This window comes from Hyla sarda, chromosome 12 (assembly GCF_029499605.1).
Source record: "Hyla sarda isolate aHylSar1 chromosome 12, aHylSar1.hap1, whole genome shotgun sequence".
Taxonomy (NCBI): Eukaryota; Metazoa; Chordata; class Amphibia; order Anura; family Hylidae; genus Hyla; species Hyla sarda.
In genome coordinates this window covers 69646663-69674437 of record NC_079200.1, presented here as the reverse complement: position 1 = coordinate 69674437, position 27775 = coordinate 69646663, and the positions used below count along the sequence as shown (strand labels likewise).

Genomic DNA, 27775 nt, shown 5'->3' with positions numbered 1-27775 from the left:
AGTGTTGCATTCTGCTGTCAGAGACAGGGAGGAAGCAGTTCATGTCAGGCTGCATTGGGAAGAGGAGCCTTGCTGGGGACTAAGACAGAGGGGAAAGTCATGCTGGGGACAAGGAATAGAAGAGTAGACATTGCTAGATATGAGAAATAAGATAGGAGTCATGCTGAGAACTAAGAATACGTGTGGGAGCCATGCTAGGGACCGGAAATAAAAAGGGAAGCAATGCTGGAAACTAGTAATGAGAGAGGAGCCATGTTGAAGACCAGTAATGAATAAGGAGTAAGGCTGAGGATCACAAATGAGATATGGACCCATGCTGGAAACTAGGAAGAAGTGAAAGGACCATGCTGGGGATCAGGAATGAAATGGGAAGCTATGCATGAGGCTGAGAGTGAGAGGGGAGCCATGCTGTCAACAACAATATGATAGTTAGCAATGCAGGGGACGAGAAATGAGATGGAGAGACATGCTGGGGTCTAGGAAGGAGATGCAGAGTCATGCTGAGGACTAGAAATAAGATGAAGATTTAGACCAGGTAGGACATGGGGGGGGGGGTCATGCTGGGGACCAGGAATAAAACAAGGGGTGATACTAGGGACCAGGGATGAGAGGAGCCATGCTAAGGACCAGGATTAGATGGGAATAATGCATGGGTCCGGGATAGAGATGAGAAGCCATGCTGGGGACTAGGAATAAGATGGGGAGCCATGCTGTGGACTAGAAATTAGATGGGGAACAATGCATGGGACCAGTAAGAAGATGGGGGTCATGCTGGGGACCAGAAATAAAATAGGAAGCCATGCTGGGGTCCAGTGATGAAAGGGGAGCCATGCTGGGGACTAAGAATAAAAAGGGTGCAATGCTGAAGACTAGGAATGAGAGTCAAGTCACGTTGGAGACCACTAATGAAAGAAGAGTTATGCTTAGGACCACAAATAAGATCAGGACCCGCGCTGGAAACTAGAAAAAGTGGGGAACTATGCTGAGGACAAGTAATAAAATGAGAAGCTATGCATGAGATTGAGAATCAGAGGGGAGGCATGCTGTTAACAAAAATAAAATAGTTAGCCATGCAGGGAACCAGAAATTAATTTGAGAGCCATACTAGGACTAGGAATGAGATGGGGAGCCATGCTGGAACTAGGAATGAGATGAGGAGCCATGCTGCAACTAGGAATGAAATGGGGAGCCATGCTGGAACTAGGAATGAGATGGGGAGCCATTCTGGGGACCAGGAATGAGAATAGAGAGCCATGCTGGGGACCAGGAATGAGAATAGAGAGCCATGCTGGGGACCAGGAATGAGAATAGAGAGCCATGCTGGGGACCAGGAATGAGAATAGAGAGACATGCTGGGGACCAGGAATGAGAATATAGAGCCATGCTGGGGACCAGGAATGAGAAGAGAGAGCCATGCTGGGGACCAGGAATGAGAATAGAGAGCCATGCTGGGGACCAGGAATGAGAATGGAGAGCCATGCTGGGGACAAGGAAGGAGAATGGAGAGCCATGCTGGGGACCAGGAATGAGAATAGAGAGCCATGCTGGGGACCAGGAATGAGAATAGAGAGACATGCTGGGGACCAGGAATGAGAATGGAGAGCCATGCTGGGGACCAGGAATGAGAATGGAGAGTCATGCTGGGCACCAGGAATGAGATGCTGAGCCATGCTGGGGTCCAGGAATGAGATGAAGAGCCATGCTGGGGACCAGGGATGAGAATGGAGAGCCATGCTGGGGACCAGGAATGAGAATGGAGAGCCATGCTGGGGACCAGGAATGAGAATGGAGAGCCATGCTGTGGACCAGGAATCAGAATGGAGAGCCATACTGGGGACCAGGATGAGAATGGAGAGCCATGCTGGGGACCAAGAATGAGAATGGAGAGCCATGCTGGGGACCAGGAATGAGAATGGAGAGCCATGCTGGGGACCAGGAATGAGAATAGAGAGCCATGCTGGGGACATGGAATGAGAATAGAGAGCCATGCTGGGGACCAGGAATGAGAATGGAGAGCCATGCTGGGCACCAGGAATGAGATGCTGAGCCATGCTGGGGTCCAGGAATGAGATGAAGAGCCATGCTGGGGACCAGGGATGAGAATGGAGAGCCATGCTGGGGACCAGGAATGAGAATGGAGAGCCATGCTGGGGACCAGGAATGAGAATAGAGAGCCATGCTGGGGACATGGAATGAGAATAGAGAGCCATGCTGGGGACCAGGAATGAGAATGGAGAGCCATGCTGGGCACCAGGAATGAGATGCTGAGCCATGCTGGGGTCCAGGAATGAGATGAAGAGCCATGCTGGGGACCAGGGATGAGAATGGAGAGCCATGCTGGGGACCAGGAATGAGAATGGAGAGCCATGATGGGGACCAGAAATGAGAATGGAGAGCCATGCTGTGGACCAGGAATCAGAATGGAGAGCCATACTGGGGACCAGGATGAGAATGGAGAGCCATGCTGGGGACCAAGAATGAGAATGGAGAGCCATGCTGGGGACCAGGAATGAGAATGGAGAGCCATGCTGGGGACCAGGAATGAGAATAGAGAGCCATGCTGGGGACATGGAATGAGAATAGAGAGCCATGCTGGGGACCAGGAATGAGAATGGAGAGCCATGCTGGGCACCAGGAATGAGATGCTGAGCCATGCTGGGGTCCAGGAATGAGATGAAGAGCCATGCTGGGGACCAGGGATGAGAATGGAGAGCCATGCTGGGGACCAGGAATGAGAATGGAGAGCCATGCTGGGGATCAGGAATGAGAATGGAGAGCCATGCTGTGGACCAGGAATCAGAATGGAGAGCCATACTGGGGACCAGGAATGAGAATGGAGATCCATGCTGGGGAACAGGAATGAGATGCTGTGCCATGCTGGGGTCTAGGAATGAGATGAAGAGCCATGCTGGGGACCAGGATGTCACGATTCGGCTTACAGGTTGTGGATTCACTGTGTCAGCGAGGGATTGGCGTGGACCGTGCTGGTGGACCGGTTCTAAGAGGCTACTGGTGTTCACCAGAGCCCGCCGCAAAGCGGGATGGTCTTGCTGCGGCAGTAGCAACCAGGTCGTATCCACTAGCAACGGCTCAACCTCGCTGACTGCTGAGAAGGCGTGGGACAGAAGGACTAGGCAGAGGCAAGGTCAGACGTAGCAGAAGGTCGGGGCAGGCGGCAAGGTTCGTAGTCAAAATGGAAAGCAGGAGATCTGGTAACACAGACTTTGGACAACACTAAACGCTTTCACTGGCACAAGGCAACAAGATCCGGCAAGGGAGTGCAGGGGAAGTGATGTGATATAGGCAGGGAGCAGGTGGAAGCTAATCAGGCTAATTGGGCCAGGCACCAATCATTGGTGCACTGGCCCTTTAAGTCTCAGAGAGCTGGCGTGCGCGCCCTAGAGAGCGGAGACGCGCGCGCCAGCACATGACAGCCGGGGACCGGGACGGGTAAGTGACTTGGGATGCGATTCGCGAGCGGGCGCGTCCCGCTATGCGAATCGCATCCCCGCCGGCAATGTCAGTGCAGCGCTCCCGGTCAGCGGGTCTGACCGGGGAGCTGCAGGGAGAGAGACGCCGTGAGCGCTCCGGGGAGGAGCAGGGACCCGGAGCGCTCGGCGTAACACAGGATTAGGTAGGAGATGGGGATAGGAGACCAGGTTGGAGATAGGGGGCCATGCTGTGGACCAGGAATAAAATGGGGAGCCATGCATGGGACCAGGAATAAAATTAGGAGTCATGCTGGGGACCAGGGATAAGAGAGGAGCCATTCTAAGGACCAAGATTTAGATGGCAATTTTGCATGGGTTCTGGATGGAGATGAGGAGTCATGCTGAGGACTAGGAATGAGATGGGGAGCTAAGCATGGGGTCAGGTATAAGATGAAGAGCCATGCTGGGGACCAGAAATTAGAGACAATAGAAATAATATGGGGAGCTATGCATAGGACCAAGTATGAGAGAGAGAGCCATGCTGGAAATCAGGAATAAAACTGGTAGCCATGCCAGGGACCAGGATTTAGCAGGCTCCATTTCTCAGGGCCTTTCCAGGTACTGGCGGATAACACTGGTGACTTTTTTTTTACAGTTTCTCATTCTCAAGGAAAGCTCCTTATTTCCAAAATATTCTTGTCTTGCAAAAAGTGGAGATTGTGTTTTATAATCTACAGGGAAATCAAACCAATGGCTTGGAAATTCTCTTATTACAGCCGGATGTGAAAAAGCATCAGTTTTGCATGGTTGCTCAAAAAAAAGTAGGAAGCTATTGCACTAAACCAATTGCTTCATACCATCTGTGTACAGAAGTACTGACACTTCCCCAAATTGTTACATGAATGGTGTCTACAGGGCTCAAGTCCTGCAGGAACTCATGGGAACGAAGTTCCTGCCCTTTTTCCACAGCAGGAACGCAGTTCCCATTAGCAGGAGCCCTGCAGGACCAGCCCTTAAAGGATAGGGGATAGGATGTCTGATCGCGGAGGTCCCGTCGCTGGGGACCCCCGCGATCTCGGCTGTGGCACCCCAGACATCCGGTGCATGGAGTGAACTTCGCTCCGTGCCGAATGACTGGCGAAGGGGGGCAGAGGCTCGTGACATCACGGCCATGCCCACTCAATGCAAGTCTATGGGAGGGGGCATGACGGCCATAGACTTGCATGGAGGGGCTGTGGCCGTACCGTCACGAGCCTCCGGTGCTGCACCCAACGCTCTAAACGAATGCCGGGTGCAGCAGGGAGAATGTGGGGGTCCCAAGCGGCGGGCCCCCTGCAATCAGACATCTTATCCCCTGGGTGTCCACATCTAAAAGTGGAGGCTAAATGTACAGCTATAGTAATGATTCTAGCAGAAAATCGCCCAACTAGTAAATCTATAAGATCAGTATCACTCTCAGGGGTGGGGTTGACAAATGTTCTGGGTGCCACAAAGTAGCATTTACAATGGCGGTTGTCAGGAACTTAAAATTTTTTTTTATTTTCTATCAATTATTGATTTGTTTATATCAATTATTTTACAGAATAAACCAAAAGAGATCTCAAGCGGTGGAGGTAAGTGACCATCATGTCAAAGGGGCTCATAGAAGAAGTAGCACAAAAATACAGTAGAGCATATCAGGTCCTCTACATCATAAAGAATGTAGTGCTGCATATGGTTTCCTGAAGTGGATACACAATCTTAGCAGACAGTGTATACATATGACAGGCCTAGATACACAACCTTGCAGAATATCACAGGAATAGATATATCAGCTGAACACAGCATCCCGAATAGGCTTAGATACAGTAAACAAGCAGACAGTATTACAGTGGTCCCTCAAGTTACAATATGAATTGGTTCCAAGACGACCATTGTATGTTGAAACCATTGTATGTTGAGACCATAACTCTATGGAAACCTGGTAATTGGTTCTAAAGGCACCAAAATGTCATCCAAAAATAGGAAAAAGTGAGGATTAAAGAAAAATAAGTAGATGGCTAATATAGATAAAGCAAGTCCTTACATATAAAAGTAAGTAAGATCTGCTGAGAGCTGTAAATCACTGTCTATGTCAGTGTTTCCCAAGCAGGGAGCCTCCAGCTGTTGCAAAACTACAACTTCCAGCATGCCCGGACAGCCAACGGCTGTCCGGGCATGCTGGGAGTTGTAGTTTTGCAACAGCTGGGGCCACTCTGCTTGGGAAACACTGGTCTATGTAGAGGACAGGAGCTTCTTCAGGGTCCTGTACAGTACACAGTGTCCTAAAAAGTAATGGAGTCACCCTCACCTGGTGTCCAAAGGAGCAGCTAACCCTGGTACAGGTAAAGTGTACAGAACATGTAATACCTCCCTGTACTGTAGGGGGCACTTCCAGACACTCTCAGTGCATACGCTTCAGTAATACAGGGGTTTTACCAGTGAATGCCCATTCTGATTGGTCGGTTCTTCCGGCCATTGACAGGTATCACAGATCTTGACTGTATTTACATTGTATGTTGAGTCTGGTTTCAACTTACGATGGTCCAGAAAAGTTCACTGTATGTTGAAACTATTGTATGTTGAGACCATTGTAAGTTGAGGGATCACTGTACACATGATAGGACCACTCAGAAACAGCATCACCTGTGATAAACGTAGGTACAGCAACCTACCAGACAGTATAGCTCATGATAGTCTTAAACACAGTAGCTCAGCAGACAGTATCACACATGGAAAGATTAGATACACAGTTTAGCCGACAGTATCACATATTAAAGGATTAGATACAGTAGATCAGCAGACAGTATGACGCATCACAGGGTTAGATATATAGTTCAGCAGTCAGTATGACATAGGATAGGGTTATGTACACATGATAGGTTTGGACACCCTAGATTAGCAGCACACGATGGAGAATGTAGTTCTGTGGTACATGAAATGAAGTATGTGTTTGCTTGCAGGTGATGATGCGGCCCTTCTCGTGGCTTTATATGATTATGACGCCGTGCACCCCGATGATCTGACCTTTCAGAAAGGAGATCATTTACAGCTACTGGAGGAGTAAGTACTGAAGGGCTATTCAGGATACATAGTGTGAGGGGACAGCAACCTCCAAATACTCCCAAGGGACTTCAATAGGCGCAGAAAGGATGAGGAGTTATAGATGTATACACGATAGCATTTATTTGCAGAACAAATAAATGCTATCGTGTATACATCTATAACTCCTCATCCTTTCTGCGCCTATTGAAGTCCCTTGGGAGTATTTGGAGGTTGCTGTAACCATTACACCTATGTGGTGGCGGGACTGGCTGCATTTTGGAAACTCTTAAAGGAGTAGTCCAGTGGTGACTCAGTGGTTTACAACTTATCCCCTATCTTAAGGATAGGGGATAAGTTGCAGATCGCGGGGGGTCCGACCCCTGGGGCCCCCCGAGATCTCCTGTACGGAGCCCCGACAGCCCGCGGGAAGGGGGCGTGTTGACCTCCGCACGAAGCGGCGGCCGACACGCCCCCTCCATACAGCTCTATGGCAGAGCCGAAGCGCTGCCTTCGGCAATCTCCGGCTCTGCCATTGAGATGTATTGAGGGGGGCGTGTCGGCCGCCGCCTCGTGCGGAGGTCGACACCCGCTATCTCGGCGGAGAGCAGGGGCCCCGTACAGAGAGATCGCGGGGGGCCCCAGCGGTCGGACCCCCCGCGATCTCAAACTTATCCCCTATCCTTAGGATAGGGGATACATTTTTCACCACTGGACTACCCCTTTAACAGTGTTGTGCCTGGTTTACTAGCACAACCTACCGGGTAAGCGCTTCCAGTAAACTACTGTGAATATCAACTTGACCGGTTAATGCACTATGGAGCGCTTCTTTTTCTTTTATAGTGTGAGGGGAAGTAAATATAAAGACTCATACAATACAAGACCTCTTCAGAGGCGTTGTCTTGAGAATAACACACCAGGTTCACACGCTTCATATATTTGCTGCCACAAGATTTATATTTTACAGCCACAAGATCAGTAAGATATATACTGTACATCTTCCTGTGATGTAGTCACTGACATTTTATGCCCTACCTTACTCCGAAGCTAACATTAATATGAAGCTGAACAGTGTCCTCTGGTTACTACACAAAAAAAAAGTCACTAGACCGGGTAACAAGAGCTGTCACTCTTTTCTTTTTGTCACGTTTTCCTGTAAAACCTGTTGCTGGGTGGCTTTCCGCACTTATTTCCCCTACGTGCCGCCAGCATGCTCTTGTCCCAATGATTCATAAGGGAAAATTTCACTTGGAAAATCAGTTTTTTTCACAAAAATTTCCCTGTAACCTAGTAAAGGTTTTACATGTCCTTGTCAAATGCTGTATATAGCAGCTACACTGAGTGTGCTCTTTATTAGAGACCCATATAGTAGCAGGTTTGACCTCTTTTGGCCATTTGAACCACAGCAATTCATCAAAGAATAAATCCCACTAAGGGATGACATTGTTTTATATAAATATCTGCCCATGTGGACAGGATTGTTTCTTATAGTTCACACTGCACATTAGATAAAGATTCTGACGTTCTCACAGAAATGTTATAGGATAAAGATCTGAGGACTGCGGTGGCTGGGAAAGTAAGGAAAGCTTCCTGTCATGTTCCTGGAGCCAATCCATGACTATAGGACCCTTGTGAATACTGCTTTGTCCTGCTGACATTCTTTTTCTGCCATCGGAAAAACTACTGCCATAAAGGGATACCCTTGGTTGTTTACAATGCTTAGATAAGCCCTACTGTCCAAATGTCAATCCACAGGTATTAGAGAAGACAGTGTGAAACAAGAAACCTTCCCGCATCAATACCACCACCAGCCAAACATCTGACAGGAAGGGCCACCGATTCATGCTGCTTGTGTCATATTCTGCCATTCCCTCCATCAGCATGTTTCCATCGAGATCTGGATCAATATGACCAGGCAATGTTTTCCACTGCTCAGTGATACAATTTCTGCTCTTTTACACCTCTGGAGTTTTTCTATTTCCTTTAAACACAATAACGCAAGATCAGGTCATTTGTGGTTATGGCCCATCCATTCAGACATGTTAGGCACCAACGTTGTACTTGGTTTCAGTTTCCTGACTGCGCTCCTCCTGTTGACCAGGCCTCACTCCAATCATTGGATTTTTCGTTTAATGTGGATTCACACTGAAACTTATCCACAGAAAAATGATCACTGGATTTTAGGCTGCACTCTGGGGTCCCAGGTGTAATTTCTATACAGGGAAGATCCAATTGCGAAAAGGCAGTGGGCTCTAATAATGGGACAATTTAGGGTATATAGGACCAATAAAACAGAGCTTAGACATAACTTTTCCTTCTTGCTTTAGATCTGGTGAATGGTGGAGAGCCCGCTTGACACGTACAGGAGAAGAAGGTTATATCCCCAGCAATTATGTGGGACGGGTCGACTCCCTGGAGTCTGAGGAGTAAGTATCCTGAATTATATCATGTTTGTCCTACCTTCCTCATCTCTCTGCTAGAAAGTTGTTGCCAGATACAGTTCCACTCCTGTCTTTAGGCTGTGGTTGGTATTGCAGTTCAGCCTCATTTATCATTTATAGATAATCTGAAGAGTCGAGTGTGTTGGATTTTTGACACCTCACCATTTTCTTTATGGCTGGATAAGCCAACATAACCTAACCTCTTTGGGATGATCACCCAAAAAGAAAATGGTCACTATACATAATGTATAGTGGACAGAAGATCCATCAAAGGAACTCTATTCTGGATAAGTAGATAGTCTTCAGGTGATCAAACAGGTGATCTTTTGGGGAGGTTCACTGTATATCTGTTTTTTTATTTTTTAATTACCTTTATTTCCTTTTCACTTATACTTTTAGTCCACATAGGGTATTGCAATTTATTGCTTTTTGACCAATCTGTTAAACCCTGCCATGAGAAGGAATGCCTAGAGGTTTTCAAAAAGCCTCCCACTGCCATCTTAACCACTCAACACCCATGTCACAGGGGAGCAATTGGTCGACAGAATGGCACACCTATAAAAAAAAAAAAAAAAAAAGCTTTAGTAGTCAAGACAACACAGAGCTCCATCTCCTGAATGTTCAAATTTATGTTTAGGAAATTGGACTTACTCTAAATGTTTCCTTTTTGCAGATGGTATTTCAAGGGTGTTGGCAGGAAAGAGGCTGAGCGGCAGCTGTTGTCCCCCGAAAACCAGGCCGGATCATTCATGATAAGGGACAGTGAGACCATGAAAGGTGAGTGAGAGTGCGTGTTTTGGGTATGACATCTAGAGTGCTCCTAGTTAAGTGCCCGCTCTGCATGCTATGCTCTCTTGCATTGTGGGAGATTTTTGCATGTTTTCCTTGCACTACTGAGGCAAATATTGCACATAAAGCTGTATATATCAGGACTGCTCACAACTTGTTGACTTTATTGACAGATTGTAAGAATTATGTGCATCCCAGAAAAATGCTATTTCACAGATTTACATCCCTTACCTGGACAAAATCCATTGGAGTCACTTTGGAGATGTGTGACCTCCTTTACTGATATTTTTGCAGGCTGTTACTCACTTTCTGTCAGAGACTACACCGGCCAGTCTGGAAACATGGTGAAGCATTACAAGATCCGTACTCTGGACAATGGAGGATTCTACGTCTCTCCTCGGAAAACGTTCACCTCTCTGCAGGAACTCGTCACCTACTATAAAAGTGAGCAGAGCAATGTTGGGTTAGGCGAAAATATACTTCAATGTCTGATACACTGTAACAACCCTTTACCTGTGTGAGGGGCTCATGATGAGATTTTCCTCGTGGAGAGGTTTTCAGTCTCCAAATGTCAACAAATGCATTTTCATCAGCAAGCTGTGATCCTGAAACTGGTGGGAATTGAAACAAAGGGTATGTTAGAAAATATAATAACTCAAGGAGATTTGTATGTCTTTTTGGAGGGTGTTCTGTAAGATACGTTTCTCTCTGTTGATTCTCCTAGATTTCTCTGTGGCATTTGACACTGTAGATCACCAACTCCTCAGTATTCTCTGCTCTATTGGTCTTAAGGACTCTGCTCTCTCCTGGTTTTCTTCCTACCCTTCTGACCGTTCCTTTATTGTCTCATTTTTGGGCTCTACTTCTTCTCCTCTGCCCCTTGCTGTCAGTGTTCCTCAGGGATTAGTCCTAGGTGCTCTACAGTTTTCTCTCTACACAGCCTCCATTGGACAAATGGTCAGTAGATTTGGTTTCCAGCACCAGTACACTGATGCCATTCAGCTCTTCCTGTGATATTACCCCTGAACACATCCAAAATAACAGTGGCTGTCTCTAACATCATGTCATCCTTATATCCGATATTTCTAAAACTAAACTTTTTTTTCCCCATCAACTAATGTCCCTAAACCTGACATTTTCATCTGGGTGTGTGGTACTACCATAAATTCCGGGAAACAGGCTCACTGTCTTGGAGTTATACTATAACAAAGGAAAGCACTCCATAGTGTGAAACCGTATATTTATGAAAGAGGTGAACAGTAAGGAATATTGCTCACCCGCAATAGTTGCACTCAATCAAGTACAACAATGGTGAAGGCATGTGTAGAGATGAAATCTCAGATCAGGCAGCCGCTCCTGGGATAGATACAGACAAACTCCAATATTCCTCCATGGTGAACCACAGGATTAATCAGGCGCCACAAGCTTATAAGTAGTAGCAGTTTATTTTACCCACAATGAAACGTGTTTCGCGGAGAAGACCGCTTCATCAGGCATGGCCTGATGAAGCGGTCTTCACCGCGAAACGCGTTGCATTGTGGGTAAAATAAACTGCTACTCCTTACAATCTCGTGGCGCCTGATTAATCCTGTGGTTCACCTTGGAGGAATATTGGAGTTTGGAGTTTACTCTGATCTTTCTTTCACTCCCTATATTCAGTCCCTTTCACATTCTTGTTACCTGCACCTGAAAAACATCTGCAAAATCTTACTTACTATTCATTCATTTCATCACTCACTCATCACTCATTTCTTATTATTAAAACAGCTAAAACTCCTCTTTCTCTCCAGGTGTTACACAATGCCTCCCCCCGTGTCAGTCACTACACTGGTTACCCGTTGAGTCCAGAATACAATATAAACTCCTTTCTCAAACACACAAAGCTCTCCACAGTGCTGCACCTCCCTACATCTTCTCCCTCATCTCTACCATCCTACACCTGCTCTCTGCTTTACTTATGATCTAAAACTAACATCTTCTATAATACAAACCTCTCACTCTTGTCTCCAAGACTTTGCTTGTGCTGCACCAGTTCTCTGGAGCACAAAACCCTGAACCCGCAGACTTATACCCAACATCCAGTTTTATATGCGCCCTAAAGACCCATCTCTCCAATTGTTATTGTCTGATTATTTCTACCCTAAGGTAACATGGATGGATTGTGCCAATATCTCACTCAGCCCTGCAAGACGGCTCGCCCACAGAAACCATGGGAGAAGGATGCCTGGGAGGTCCCTAGGGAGTCACTGAAACTGGAGAAAAAGCTAGGAGCGGGACAGTTTGGAGATGTTTGGTTAGGTAAGGGCTCAGCAAAAAGTATTACACAGCATAGGCTTATATCCCCATGCGTAGCAGAGAGAATCACACTGGATATGATTAGATACACAGCATGGCAGACAGTATTACACAGATACAGCAGCTCAGCAGGAAGTCTTACACAGGACAAAATTAGATACACAGCTTAGAACACAGTGATACTGAGCTGAGCAGGAAGTATCACACAGGATAGGTACCAGTTCAGCAGACAGTATTACAGATGAAAGGTTTAGATACACAGCTTAGGATAAGCTCACATAAGCGTTGGAGCTCAGTTCAGAAACTCCGTCAAAGAGTCAGTTCCTGCCAGAAAAGAGTTGAACGATCTGTTGGGCACCAATGGGTCCCATTGCCTTCGATTGGGGTCAGTCTGGTTTCCATCTGCCATCTATTGTTTTACAACATTTCAGCAGAGGAAAAACTGATCTGCAGTAATTTTTTCTCGCTATTTTAACGGATTCATGAACAGAACTTCCTAAACAGAGCACCGACGCAGATGTGAACAAGCCCTTAGCAGACAGTATCACGATGGATAGAAATAGGTACAATGGCCAAGCAGACTGAATCATACATGATAGATACCTGGCTAAGCAAAGAATATCACACAAAATAGGCTGGATACATCAGCTCAGCTGATGTGTCATACATATAAGGCTTAGGTAAATGGCTTAATGGACAGTATCAGGATTAGATACACCAGCTCAGCACACAATATCACACAATGGGCTTAACCCCTTAAGGACCAAGCGTTTTTCAGTTTTTTCCTCCTTACCTTTTAAAAATCATAACCCTTTCAATTTTGCACCAAAGAAAACATATGAGGGCTTCTTTTTTGCGTGACCAATTCTACTTTGTAAAGACATCAGTCATTTTACCCAAAAATCTATGGCGAAACGGGAAAAAAAATCATTGTACAACAAAATTGAAGAAAAAACAACATTGGGGGCTTCCGTTTCTACACAGTACATTTTCCAGTAAAAATGACACCTTTTCTTTATTCTTTAGGTCCATATGATTAAAATTATACCCTACTTATATAGGTTTGATTTAGTTTTTTTGTCATAACTCCATGCACAGAAATTAATACATTAAAAATTGTCCTCTCCTGACCCCTATAACTTTTTAATTTTTTCACGTACGGAGCTGTATGAGGGCTCATATTTTGCGCCATGATCAGAAGTTTTTATCGGTACCATTTTCTGATCTGACTTTTTGATCACTTTTATAAATTTTTTCTATGGTATAAAACGTGAACAAACTACACTATTTTGGACTTTGTAATTTTTTTGCGCGTACGCCATTGACCGTGCTGTTTAATTAACAATATATTTTTAGAGTTCGGACATTTACGCACGTGGCGATGACACACATGTTTATTTTTATTATGTTTATATGTTTTTTATATGGAATTTGGGAAAAGGGGGGTGATTTAAACTTTTAATAAGGAAGGGGTTTGTTACGCCGAGCGCTCCGGGTCCCCGCTCCTCCCCGGAGCACTCGCTTCACTCTCCCCGCGGCAGCGCTCCGGTCACGTCCTCTGACCCGGGGCGCTGCGATTCCGCTGCCAGCCGGGATGCGATTCGCGATGCGGGTAGCGCCCGCTCGCGATGCGCACCCCGGCTCCCCTACCTGACTCGCTCTCCGTCTGTTCTGTCCCGGCGCGCGCGGCCCCGCTCCCTAGGGCGCGCGCGCGCCGGGTCTCTGCGATTTAAAGGGCCACTGCGCCGCTGATTGGCGCAGTGGTCCCAATTAGTGTGTTCACCTGTGCACTTCCCTATATCACCTCACTTCCCCTGCACTCCCTTGCCGGATCTTGTTGCCTTAGTGCCAGTGAAAGCGTTCCTTGTGTGTTCCTTGCCTGTGTTTCCAGACCTTCTGCCGTTGCCCCTGACTACGATCCTTGCTGCCTGCCCCGACCTTCTGCTACGTCCGACCTTGCTTTTGCCTACTCCCTTGTACCGCGCCTATCTTCAGCAGCCAGAGAGGTGAGCCGTTGCTAGTGGATACGACCTGGTCACTACCGCCGCAGCAAGACCATCCCGCTTTGCGGCGGGCTCTGGTGAAAACCAGTAGTGGCTTAGAACCGGTCCACTAGCACGGTCCACGCCAATCCCTCTCTGGCACAGAGGATCCACTACCTGCCAGCCGGCATCGTGACAGTAGATCCGGCCATGGATCCCGCTGAAGTTCCTCTGCCAGTTGTCGCTGACCTCACCACGGTGGTCGCCCAGCAGTCACAACAGATAGCGCAACAAGGCCAACAGCTGTCTCAACTGACCGTTATGCTACAACAGTTACTACCACAGCTTCAGCAGTCATCTCCTCCGCCAGCTCCTGCACCTCCTCCGCAGCGAGTGGCCGCTCCTGGGATACGCTTATCCTTGCCGGATAAATTTGATGGGGACTCTAAGTTTTGCCGTGGCTTTCTTTCCCAATGTTCCCTGCATCTGGAGATGATGTCGGACCTGTTTCCCACTGAAAGGTCTAAGGTGGCTTTCGTAGTCAGCCTTCTGTCCGGAAAAGCCCTGTCATGGGCCACACCGCTCTGGGACCGCAATGACCCCGTCACTGCCTCTGTACACTCCTTCTTCTCGGAAATCCGAAGTGTCTTTGAGGAACCTGCCCGAGCCTCTTCTGCTGAGACTGCCCTGTTGAACCTGGTCCAGGGTAATTCTTCCGTTGGCGAGTATGCCGTACAATTCCGTACTCTTGCTTCAGAATTGTCCTGGAATAATGAGGCCCTCTGCGCGACCTTCAAAAAAGGCCTATCCAGCAACATTAAAGATGTTCTGGCCGCACGAGAAATTCCTGCTAATCTACATGAACTTATTCACCTAGCCACTCGCATTGACATGCGTTTTTCCGAAAGGCGTCAGGAACTCCGCCAAGATATGGACTCTGTTCGCACGAGGCGTTTCTCCTCCTCGGCTCCTCTCTCCTCTGGTCCCCTGCAATCTGTTCCTGTGCCTCCCGCCGTGGAGGCTATGCAGGTCGACCGGTCTCGCCTGACACCTCAAGAGAGGACACGACGCCGTATGGAGAACCTCTGCCTGTACTGTGCTAGTACCGAACACTTCCTAAGAGATTGTCCTATCCGTCCTCCCCGCCTGGAAAGACGTACGCTGACTCCGCACAAAGGTGAGACAGTCCTTGATGTCTACTCTGCTTCTCCACGTCTTACTGTGCCTGTGCGGATGTCTGCCTCTGCCTTCTCCTTCTCTACAGTGGCCTTCTTGGACTCAGGATCTGCAGGAAATTTTATTTTGGCCTCTCTCGTCAACAGGTTCAACATCCCGGTGACCAGTCTCGCCAGACCCCTCTACATCAATTGTGTAAATAATGAAAGATTGGACTGTACCATACGTTTCCGCACGGAGCCCCTTCTTATGAGCATCGGATCTCATCATGAGAGGATTGAACTTTTGGTCCTCCCCAATTGCACCTCGGAAATTCTCCTTGGACTTCCCTGGCTTCAACTTCATTCCCCTACCCTGGATTGGTCCACTGGGGAGATCAAGAGTTGGGGGTCCTCTTGTTCCAAGAACTGTCTAAAACCGGTTCCCAGTAACCCTTGCCGTAACTCTGTGGTTCCTCCAGTAACCGGTCTCCCTAAGGCCTATATGGACTTCGCGGATGTTTTCTGCAAAAAACAAGCTGAGACTCTACCTCCTCACAGGCCTTATGATTGCCCTATCGACCTCCTCCCGGGCACTACTCCACCCCGGGGCAGAATTTATCCTCTCTCTGCCCCAGAGACTCTTGCCATGTCCGAATACGTCCAGGAGAATCTAAAAAAGGGCTTTATCCGTAAATCCTCCTCTCCTGCCGGAGCCGGATTTTTCTTTGTGTCCAAAAAAGATGGCTCCCTACGTCCTTGCATTGACTACCGCGGTCTTAATAAAATCACGGTTAAGAACCGCTACCCCTTACCCCTCATCTCTGAACTCTTTGATCGCCTCCAAGGTGCCCACATCTTCACTAAATTGGACTTAAGAGGCGCCTATAACCTCATCCGCATCAGAGAGGGGGACGAGTGGAAAACGGCATTTAACACCAGAGATGGACACTTTGAGTATCTGGTCATGCCCTTTGGACTGTGCAACGCCCCTGCCGTCTTCCAAGACTTTGTCAATGAAATTTTTCGTGATCTGTTATACTCCTGTGTTGTTGTATATCTGGACGATATCCTAATTTTTTCTGCCAATCTAGAAGAACACCGCCAGCATGTCCGTATGGTTCTTCAGAGACTTCGTGACAACCAACTCTATGCCAAAATTGAGAAATGTCTGTTTGAATGCCAATCTCTTCCTTTTCTAGGATATTTGGTCTCTGGCCAGGGACTACAGATGGATCCAGACAAACTCTCTGCCGTCTTAGATTGGCCACGCCCCTCCGGACTCCGTGCTATCCAACGCTTTTTGGGGTTCGCCAATTATTACAGGCAATTTATTCCACATTTTTCTACCATTGTGGCTCCTATCGTGGCTTTAACCAAAAAAAATGCTGATCCCAAGTCCTGGCCTCCTCAAGCAGAAGACGCCTTTAAACGACTCAAGTCTGCCTTTTCTTCGGCTCCCGTCCTCTCCAGACCTGACCCTTCCAAACCCTTCCTATTGGAGGTTGATGCCTCCTCAGTGGGAGCTGGAGCTGTTCTTCTACAAAAAAATTCTTCCGGGCATGCTGTCACTTGTGGTTTTTTCTCTAGGACCTTCTCTCCAGCGGAGAGGAACTACTCCATCGGGGATCGAGAGCTTCTAGCCATTAAATTAGCACTTGAGGAATGGAGGCATCTGCTGGAGGGATCAAGTTCTCCTGTTATTATCTACACCGACCACAAGAACCTCTCCTACCTCCAGTCTGCCCAACGGCTGAATCCTCGCCAGGCCCGGTGGTCTCTGTTCTTTGCCCGATTTAATTTTGAGATTCACTTTCGTCCTGCCGATAAGAACATTAGGGCCGATGCTCTCTCTCGTTCCTCGGATGCCTCAGAAGTTGAACTCTCTCCGCAACACATCATTCCACCTGACTGCCTGATCTCCACTTCTCCTGCCTCCATCAGGCAGACTCCTCCAGGAAAGACCTTTGTTTCTCCTCGCCAACGCCTCGGAATCCTCAAATGGGGTCACTCCTCCCATCTCGCAGGTCATGCGGGTATCAAGAAATCTGTGCAACTCATCTCCCGCTTCTATTGGTGGCCGACTCTGGAGACGGATGTTGTGGACTTTGTGCGAGCCTGCACTATCTGTGCCCGGGATAAGACTCCTCGCCAGAAGCCCGCTGGTTTTCTTCATCCTCTGCCTGTCCCCGAACAGCCTTGGTCTCTGATTGGTATGGATTTTATTACTGATTTACCCCCTTCCCGTGGCAACACTGTTATTTGGGTGGTCGTTGATCGATTCTCCAAAATGGCACATTTCATCCCTCTTCCTGGTCTTCCTTCTGCGCCTCAGTTGGCTAAACAATTTTTTGTACACATTTTTCGTCTTCACGGGTTGCCTACGCAGATTGTCTCGGATAGAGGCGTCCAATTCGTGTCTAAATTCTGGAGGGCTCTCTGTAAACAACTCAAGATTAAATTAAATTTTTCTTCTGCATATCATCCCCAGTCCAATGGACAAGTAGAAAGGATTAACCAGATCTTGGGTGATTATTTGCGACATTTTGTTTCCTCCCGCCAGGATGACTGGGCAGATCTCCTCCCATGGGCCGAATTCTCGTATAACTTCAGGGTCTCTGAGTCTTCCTCCAAATCCCCATTTTTCGTGGTGTACGGCCGTCACCCTCTTCCCCCCCTCCCTACTCCCTTGCCCTCTGGTCTGCCCGCTGTGGATGAAATTTCTCGTGACCTTTCCATCATATGGAGAGAGACCCAAAATTCTCTCTTACAGGCTTCATCACGCATGAAGAAGTTCGCGGATAAGAAAAGAAGAGCTCCCCCCGTTTTTTCCCCTGGAGACAAGGTATGGCTCTCCGCTAAATATGTCCGCTTCCGTGTCCCTAGCTACAAGTTGGGACCACGCTATCTTGGTCCTTTCAAAATTTTATGTCAAATTAATCCTGTCTCTTATAAACTTCTTCTTCCTCCCTCTCTTCGTATCCCTAATGCCTTTCACGTCTCTCTTCTCAAACCACTCATCCTCAACCGTTTTTCTCCCAAATCTGTTCCTCCCACTCCTGTTTCTGGCTCCTCGGACATCTTCTCGGTCAAAGAAATTTTAGCTGCCAAAAAGGTCAGAGGGAAAAATTTTTTTTTAGTGGACTGGGAGGGTTGTGGTCCTGAAGAGAGATCCTGGGAACCTGAGGACAACATCCTAGACAAAAGTCTGCTCCTCAGGTTCTCAGGCTCTAAGAAGAGGGGGAGACCCAAGGGGGGGGGTACTGTTACGCCGAGCGCTCCGGGTCCCCGCTCCTCCCCGGAGCACTCGCTTCACTCTCCCCGCGGCAGCGCTCCGGTCACGTCCTCTGACCCGGGGCGCTGCGATTCCGCTGCCAGCCGGGATGCGATTCGCGATGCGGGTAGCGCCCGCTCGCGATGCGCACCCCGGCTCCCCTACCTGACTCGCTCTCCGTCTGTTCTGTCCCGGCGCGCGCGGCCCCGCTCCCTAGGGCGCGCGCGCGCCGGGTCTCTGCGATTTAAAGGGCCACTGCGCCGCTGATTGGCGCAGTGGTCCCAATTAGTGTGTTCACCTGTGCACTTCCCTATATCACCTCACTTCCCCTGCACTCCCTTGCCGGATCTTGTTGCCTTAGTGCCAGTGAAAGCGTTCCTTGTGTGTTCCTTGCCTGTGTTTCCAGACCTTCTGCCGTTGCCCCTGACTACGATCCTTGCTGCCTGCCCCGACCTTCTGCTACGTCCGACCTTGCTTTTGCCTACTCCCTTGTACCGCGCCTATCTTCAGCAGCCAGAGAGGTGAGCCGTTGCTAGTGGATACGACCTGGTCACTACCGCCGCAGCAAGACCATCCCGCTTTGCGGCGGGCTCTGGTGAAAACCAGTAGTGGCTTAGAACCGGTCCACTAGCACGGTCCACGCCAATCCCTCTCTGGCACAGAGGATCCACTACCTGCCAGCCGGCATCGTGACAGGGTTAATGTGTGTGTTTTTAGACTTTTTGTTTTTTTACACTTTTAGTCCCCTTATGGAACTTTTAGGAGGAATCATTTGATTCTTCCTACAGATCAATGTGGTTCCATAAAACAACATTGATCTGTGTGCTCTGCGCTCCATTGATAAAGCCTGGTCCTGCCAGGCTTTATCATTCTCAGTGCAGGAGTCGGCAGTGAAGGAGAGGTAAGCCCGCAGGCTACCTCAGCAGTGGATCGACCCAACGCTCCCCCGCAACCGTGCTGTGGGGAGGGGGGGGCGATCAACCCCACTGGACCACCAGGGACGGGATAAAGGCACCTTTAGATGCCGCGGTCAGCTTTGACAGCGGCGATCTAAAGGGTTAATAGCCGGCCACGGCGATTGCTGCATGCCGGCTATTAACGCCAGCCCCCAGCTACAGGAATCAGCTGGGAGCTGGCTGGTATGACGCGGGCTTGAGCCTGCACGCCATACCCCATTAACGGCACATGGACGAGTATAGACGTCCATGGTTGCTAACAGGTTATACACAACAGCTCAGCAGACAGTACAATACGTAAAGACTTAGACCCCAGAGATGCACCCCCTAGGGATTATTGTATAATTCTGGAAGGCAGCTATACCGACATGTTTTCATTATCTGTCATCTGCAGCAACATACAATGGGCACACACAGGTGGCTGTGAAGACCATGAAGCCAGGCAGTATGTCTCCGGAGGCCTTTCTGGAAGAAGCCAACCTGATGAAGACTTTGCAGCATGACCGCCTTGTTCGCCTTAATGCTGTAGTGACTCAGGAGGAGCCCATCTATATAATCACTGAGTACATGGAAAAGGGCAGCCTTCTAGACTTCCTTAAGAGCCAGGAAGGGAATAACCTGGCACTGCCACAGCTTATCGACTTCTCTGCCCAGGTGAGACTCATGGACCCATCTATATTTAAAAAGCGGATATATTACACTAGACAGTCTAAAAATGTCTAGACTAAGTTTACACTTTTTATTAGTTGGCTTACTTTTAGGCCAAAAATGTGCATCAAAATTTGGCACATTTTTGGTGCACAATGTAACTTTTAAGCCATGCCCACTTTCCTCTAAGTCACACCACTTATGGGACAAAGTCAAGCCAGTTTTTTTTGGTTTTATTTTTTTTACCCCAGGGTGTCTTATATTTTTGCTTTTTACATTTGCAGATTGCGGAGGGAATGTGGTTTATTGAACAGAAGAATTACATTCACCGGGATCTGAGAGCTGCCAACTGCCTGGTGTCCGCAGCTATGGCGTGTAAAATCGCAGACTTTGGGTTAGCGCGAGTGATTGAGGACAGCGAGTATACGGCGCGAGAGGGTAAGATCTCTCAGCAGTGGCAGTACCTGCTCTTACAGTGAGGGAAGGGTTACTGATCCACCCAGATATAATATTGTCAGAAAATGTACCACATGTTAAGATGAGGGCCATGTCACATCACGCTTCTGTGCCAAGGCAGCATGGTGACATGACTTGGAAATCCACAAATTTGGTACTTAAGTAATGGTGCACAGGTCAGAGGAAATGGTCTGTTCCGAAGGGAAAGAAACAACTGTCACCAATCAGTGCGCATTTGCGTCGCACACTCGAAGCGGCATGCTGCTGCCTTAACCTGTCTGTATGGATTTGATGAAATAATGAAGTCACATTGTACCCGGTGAGTGCCTTTGTAATTCTTCAAGTCTTGGACTGACTAATATTGTTAATATTTTAGGTGCCAAATTTCCCATTAAATGGACTGCACCTGAGGCAGCGAACTACGGCTCCTTCACCATCAAATCTGACGTCTGGTCATTTGGTATTCTGATGACTGAAATTATCACATATGGGAGAACCCCGTATCCAGGTGAGAATATAGTTGGTGTTGCAAGTCCTCTTAGTGGAAATAGGAATGTGCCATGGACCTTACATATAGTGGCATGATTTACATAAATCAAAATAACGTAAAGTGACGTAAATGTAAATCAAAATCTTCTGTTTTCTTTTCTTTACAGGAATGTCTAATCTGGAAGTAATCACAGCTCTGGAGCGCGGGTACCGCATGCAGTGCCCAGGCAACTGCCCTAAAGAGTTCTATGACATCATGCTACAGTGCTGGCAACAAAACCCAGAGCAGCGACCAACCTTTGACTATCTGCAGGGCATCCTGGAGGATTTCTTCACTGCCACGGAAAGCCAATACCAGCAGCAGCCATAAAAAGTTCCAGGCCTGCCCTAATGCCACTGACTGTCCAGATCTGATGCACAGCTGCATCACTACAAGCCAATGGTAGTGCAGTTTACTGTTACAGATGCTATTAACTGCTCAGAAATGATAGGTGGCCACCTATAAACACCTCTGCGCTGCCCTATCTGCTTCACTGCCAATCAGGTGGCAGATCCATCATGTCTGCAAACTGTGACAACAACTAGTGTGATCTTTATTTACAATGTTACATAGTTATAGAGTTTATTTTCATTAATATTTGTGTAGATGTAATAGCAGAAACTGATTTTTTATTGTGCTAGTGCAGTACATGCTCTGCCTGTAGATGTAAAAATCCAAAAGGACTGAACTAACCAGCACTGTGTACACGGTCCTCATAGTGTATTAGGTAACATAGTATATTATGCAGACTGATTCAGCACAGTGTAGATTGCAGACTGATCCAGCACAGTGTAGATTACAGACTAATCCAGCACAGTGTACACTGCAGACTGATCCAGCACAGTGTAGATTGCAGACTGATCCAGCACAGTGTAGATTGCAAACTGATCCAGCACAGTGTAGATTACAGACTAATCCAGCACAGTGTACACTGCAGACTGATCCAGCACAGTGTAGATTGCAGACTGATCCAGCACAGTGTAGATTGCAGACTGATCCAGCACAGTGTACACTGCAGACTTGTCTTGCTCAGTGTATCTTGCAGACAGGTCCAGCACATTTAGCACCTATGCAGACTGATCGAGCCCCGTGTATACAGCAGACTGATCCAGCATAGTGTATATTGCAGGCTCATCCAGCACAGTGTATATTACAGATTAATTGTGCTCTATGTAGACTGGAACATGAAGCAGCACTATGTACAATACATTTGGATAGTTTTCAGACCCATTCCCTTTCATCTTGTGTCATTATGCTAAAAAAAATCAGGTTTTACCCAATCATTCTGCATGCAATACACCATAATGACAAAGTGAAAATAGAATTTAAGATTTTTTGTTCAAATTTATTAAAAGGGAAAAACTAAATTTCCCATGGACATAAGTATTCAGACCCTTTGCTATGACACTTGAGTTGTTTCAGCACCTTGATTGGAGTCATCTGTGGAAAATTCAGTGAATTGGATGTTGAAGTTGGACTATATAAGGCCTCACAGCTGACAATATATATATATATATATATATATATATATATATATATATATATATATATATATATATATATATAAAAGCCAACCAAGCCATGAGAGGTAAGAACTGTCTGCAGAGCTCAGAGACAGGGTTGTGTAAAGCCACAGATCTGAAGAAGGGGACGAAAAAAATCTCTTCTGCACTGAAAGTTCCCAAGTGCACAGTGGTCTTCATAATAGTTAAATTGAAGAGGTTTGGAACAACCAGGACTCTGCCATTCATTTTATTGATTTAGCACAAAGCATGACAACATGTGAAAAACGTGAAAGGGTCTAAAGACTTTCTAAATGCATGGAATATTAAGAAAAACTGAGCCAACACAGTATATACTAGAGAGTAAGCCAGTATTGCAGACAACATCGAGAGAACACTGGAACAAGCACTTCAGACTCTGAACTAGCACTGTATATACTGGAGACCAAGGAGCTTTCTATAAACTGGAGACTCTGAACCAGCACTGTATATACTGGAGACCGAGCAGCTTTATATAGACTGGAGACTCTGAACCAGCACTGTGTATACTGGAGACCAAGGAGCTTTCTATAAACTGGAGACTCTGAACCAGCACTGCATATACTGAAGACCAAGCAGCTTTATATAGACTGGAGACTCTGAACCAGCACTGTATATACTGGAGACCAAGCAGCTTTCTATAGACTGGAGACTCTGAACCAGCACTGTATATGCTGGAGACCAAGCAGCTTTCTATAAACTGGAGACTCTGAACCAGCACTGTGTACACCGGAGACCGAGCAGCTTTCTATAGACTGGAGACTCTGAACCAGCACTGTGTATATTGGAGACCGAGCAGCTTTCTATAGACTGGAGACTCTGAACCAGCACTGTATATACTGGAGACCAAACAGCTTTACATAGACTGAAGACTCCGAACTAGCACTGTGTACACCGGAGACCGAGCAGCTTTCTATAGACTGGAGACTCTGAACCAGCACTGTGTATATTGGAGACCGAGCAGCTTTCTATAGACTGGAGACTCTGAACCAGCACTGTATATACTGGAGACCAAACAGCTTTACATAGACTGAAGACTCCGAACCAGCACTGTGTATACTGGAGACCGAGCAGCTTTATATAGACTGGAGACTCTGAATAAGCACTGTGTATATCGGAGAGCAAGAATCTTTCCATAGACTGGAGACTCTGAACCAGCACTGTATATACTGGAGACCGAGCAGCTTTATATAGACCGGAGACTCTGAACCAGCATTGTGTATAATGGAGACCGGGCAGTTTTATATAGACTGGAGACTCTGAACCAGCACTGTGTATACTGGAGACCGAGCAGCTTTCTATAGACTAGAGACTCTGAACCAGCACTGTATATACTGGAGACCAAACAGCTTTACATAGACTGAAGACTCCGAACTAGCACTGTGTACACCGGAGACCGAGCAGCTTTCTATAGACTGGAGACTCTGAACCAGCACTGTGTATATTGGAGACCGAGCAGCTTTACATAGACTGAAGACTCCGAACTAGCACTGTGTACACCGGAGACCGAGCAGCTTTCTATAGACTGGAGACTCTGAACCAGCACTGTGTATATTGGAGACCGAGCAGCTTTCTATAGACTGGAGACTCTGAACCAGCACTGTATATACTGGAGACCAAACAGCTTTACATAGACTGAAGACTCCGAACTAGCACTGTGTACACCGGAGACCGAGCAGCTTTCTATAGACTGGAGACTCTGAACCAGCACTGTGTATATTGGAGACCGAGCAGCTTTCTATAGACTGGAGACTCTGAACCAGCACTGTATATACTGGAGACCAAACAGCTTTACATAGACTGAAGACTCCGAACCAGCACTGTGTATACTGGAGACCGAGCAGCTTTATATAGACTGGAGACTCTGAATAAGCACTGTGTATATCGGAGAGCAAGAATCTTTCCATAGACTGGAGACTCTGAACCAGCACTGTATATACTGGAGACCGAGCAGCTTTAGATAGACTGGAGACTCTGTACCAGCACTGTGTATACTGGAGACCGAGCAGCTTTATATAGACCGGAGACTCTGAACCAGCATTGTGTATAATGGAGACCGGGCAGTTTTATATAGACTGGAGACTCTGAACCAGCACTGTGTATACTGGAGACCGAGCAGCTTTCTATAGACTAGAGACTCTGTACCAGCACTGTGTAAACTGGAGACCAAGCATCTTTATATAGACTGGAGACTCTGAACCAGCACTGTGTATACTGGAGACTGAACAGCTTTCTATAGACTGGAGACTCTGAATCAGCACAGTGTATACCGGAGAGCAAGAATCTCTCCATAGACTGGAGACTCCGTACCAGCACTGTGCATACTAGAGACTATGAGCAAGTACTAGAGACTCTTACTCAAGAGAGTTTGATACACTGAGTAGGTTGGAGATTTTGACCAGCACTTTTGAGCAGCACTGAATAGACTTGCAGAGTGTATAGTGGAGACTCAGCACTGGTGATGCTGATCTAGCTCTGTGTATACACCATATAATATACAAGAACTGTGTAGATTAATGGGCAGTACTGTGTTCGCGGTTTTCACTAAGCAGGGTTTCCAGCACTTTGTCACTTTTATATTTCATCTGAGTGTTTATAAATTACTAAATATTTTCCTGCTTTAGGGAATAAAAGTACTTGTGTATTACTGAGTGTAACGTGTCATCATCTCCTGTGCACTTCATGCTAGTCTGTGTGGACCACTAAGGCTACATTCACACTGTCGGACCCCATTGACTGTAATGGGGTCCATCGGGAACCATTATTGGCCGTTATGACCCGGCAAAATTAAAGGGTACCTCTCATCAAAAAAAACTTTTGATATATTATAGATTAATGTATGCAGAATAACTTTACAATTGCATGTTATTAAAAAATATGCTTCTTTCTATTTAATTTTCCACTTTGAAGAAATGACCACTGGGGTCTCCCTACCAGTCCTGGCAGCAAGTATTTCAGACTCATGCTGGAGTCCTAAACACTACGAGCTGCCAGTCTGCTTTGTTCACAAAGGAGAACACTCAGAGCTGCCAGCCTGCTTTGTTCACAGCCTGTTTGGCTGTGAACAAAGCAGGCTGGCAGCTCTGAGTGTTTAGGACTCCAGCATGAGTCAGAAATGCTTGCTGACAGGACTGATCGGGAAAAATACAATAGAAAGAAGCATATTTTTCATTAACATGCTATTGGAAAGTTATTCAACATTCATTCATCTAAAATATATCAAAAGTTTATTTGATGAGAGGTACCCTTTAATGGCCGAATTTGATGGGGAATACCGGCAGTGTGAAGGGGGCCTAACATTGGACACATAGGACCACCAATCATTAATATACTCCACACTCTAATGGCCATATAATATTGTTATGCAGTGGCCATGTAATACCTCTATACGGTGAACACATAATACCACTATACAGTGACCACATAGTATCACAATACAAAATCTAATAAAAACACTTATACAGTGACTATATTATACCTATACACAATGACCATATAATATCACCATGCAAAAAACAAATAGTACCACTTATAAAGTGACCGTATAATACCCCTATACAGTGACCACATAATATTAATATGCAAAAAAACACATAATACCACTTATACAGTTACCATTTAATACCACTATTTTATTGACAGGGTAGTAATACTATGCCATGCACACATAACACTTCTACATACTGAGAATGTAATGCCACTATACAGTACCCATGTAATATGAACCATGTAAAACATGTTTTCACAAAGAAAGAGGTTTTACCACAGCTGTCTAAAGTGAAGACAAATAAGTCACAGGGGCCTGATGGGATATACCCAAAGTTATTATAAGAGCTTAGTGATGTACTAACAAATCTATTACCAGATTTATTTAACAAATCACTGGTAACAGGACTTTTCTCAGAAGATTGGAAAATAGCAAATGTCGTGCCCATTAACAAAAAAAGGTAAGAGGGAGGAGGAATCAGGCAACTATAGGCCAGTAAGCATGACATCAATAGTGGGGAAATTAATGGAAACCCTACTAAAAGATAGGATTGGGAAACATATAGAATCCCATGGATTGCAAGGCAAAACATAACATGGGTTTACTTCAGGGAGATCATGTCAAACTAATCTTATTGATATTTTTGATTGGGTGACTAAAATTATAGATGGCGAAGGGAAAGTGGACATCACTTATCTAGATTTAAGTAAGGATTTTGTCACTTTCCAAATTAGAATGCTTATAGTATCTACCACAAGTGAGTTCACCTCCTTACATTTTTGAAAATATTTTATTATATCTTTTTATGTTACAACACAAATGAAATGAAACTCTTCTACAATGTAAAGTGAACAGTGTTTAATGTTGTGTTCCCTTAAAATAACTCTGAAAACAATAAGGACCTATGGATGGAGGGTTAATTTTACATATATAGATACAATTGATCACTAAATGATCAAAAATGATCCAATATTTAAATAAAATGTAACTTTTAATGATAGCCATAAAAAGTTAAAAACCTCAACCCACTAGTTTCATCAGTATATACAAAAATGTCAAATCAAAGCATGCATGCTGACTCGTGTGTATAATAGCTGAGTGTGGATGCAGTCAACAACTAAGGTGACCAAGCAAGTGATTTTCAAAATGTTGCATGCTTTTTTTTTACATCTATATATAAAAAACTCAACGTGTGTGTGTATGTATGTATGTGTGTATGTTCCAGCATCACGTCCAAAGGACTAAAGATATTAACATGAAACTTGGCACACGTTACTTATATGTCAACAACAAACATAGGATAGGTGATTTAACCCATACTCACCCCCATTTGCCAGGGCGGGGCTTATGTCCCATACAAGTCAATGGGAAATATATGTTACTGCATAACTTCCAAACGGCTTGAGATATTTTGATAATACTTGGTCACATGTTACTTATATATCGACTTAAAATATAGGATAGTTAATTTAACCCTTAACTACCCCCATTTGTGAGGGTCGGGGTTTTTGTTTAAAGTCCCATGCAAATCAATGGGAAATGTATGTTCCCACATTACTTCCGTACGGCTGGAGATATTTCAATAACTGGTACACATATTACGGGTCGGGATAGGAGGACGGGATAGGAGGTCGAGATAGGAGGTCAAGATAGGAGGTCAAGATAGGAGGTCGAGATAGGAGGACAGGATAGGAGGACGGGGTAGGAGGATGCGATAGGAGGACCGGGATAG

At 46.3% G+C, this 27775-nt stretch overlaps 1 protein-coding gene and 1 long non-coding RNA gene across 16 annotated transcripts in view; one reads left to right on the top strand and one right to left on the bottom strand.

Annotated features, from left to right (window-relative positions):
• The window catches only part of HCK (HCK proto-oncogene, Src family tyrosine kinase), a 358121-nt gene extending 335600 nt beyond the window's left edge, over nt 1-22521 (top strand). For all 14 annotated transcript variants that reach the window (XM_056547422.1, XM_056547416.1, XM_056547427.1 and 11 more), the window contains 10 exons: nt 5014-5044; nt 6413-6512; nt 8819-8917; nt 9606-9709; nt 10016-10165; nt 11867-12019; nt 19777-20036; nt 20315-20468; nt 20863-20994; nt 21143-22521. In XM_056547422.1, coding sequence (XP_056403397.1) covers nt 5014-5044; nt 6413-6512; nt 8819-8917; nt 9606-9709; nt 10016-10165; nt 11867-12019; nt 19777-20036; nt 20315-20468; nt 20863-20994; nt 21143-21345 — 1386 coding nt within the window. In that variant the 3' untranslated portion in view covers nt 21346-22521. The remainder of the gene's footprint in view (nt 1-5013; nt 5045-6412; nt 6513-8818; nt 8918-9605; nt 9710-10015; nt 10166-11866; nt 12020-19776; nt 20037-20314; nt 20469-20862; nt 20995-21142) is intronic.
• The window catches only part of LOC130296182 (uncharacterized), a 57234-nt gene that overhangs the window by 15387 nt on the left and 14072 nt on the right, over nt 1-27775 (bottom strand). Inside the window, exons 2-5 of one of the 2 annotated variants that reach the window (XR_008849153.1) lie at nt 10235-10332; nt 9953-10157; nt 9584-9825; nt 9303-9487 (exon numbers count right to left, since the gene is read on the bottom strand). This is a non-coding gene — a long non-coding RNA (uncharacterized LOC130296182). The remainder of the gene's footprint in view (nt 1-9302; nt 9488-9583; nt 9826-9952; nt 10158-10234; nt 10333-27775) is intronic. The other variant, XR_008849154.1, reaches the window with a different exon arrangement.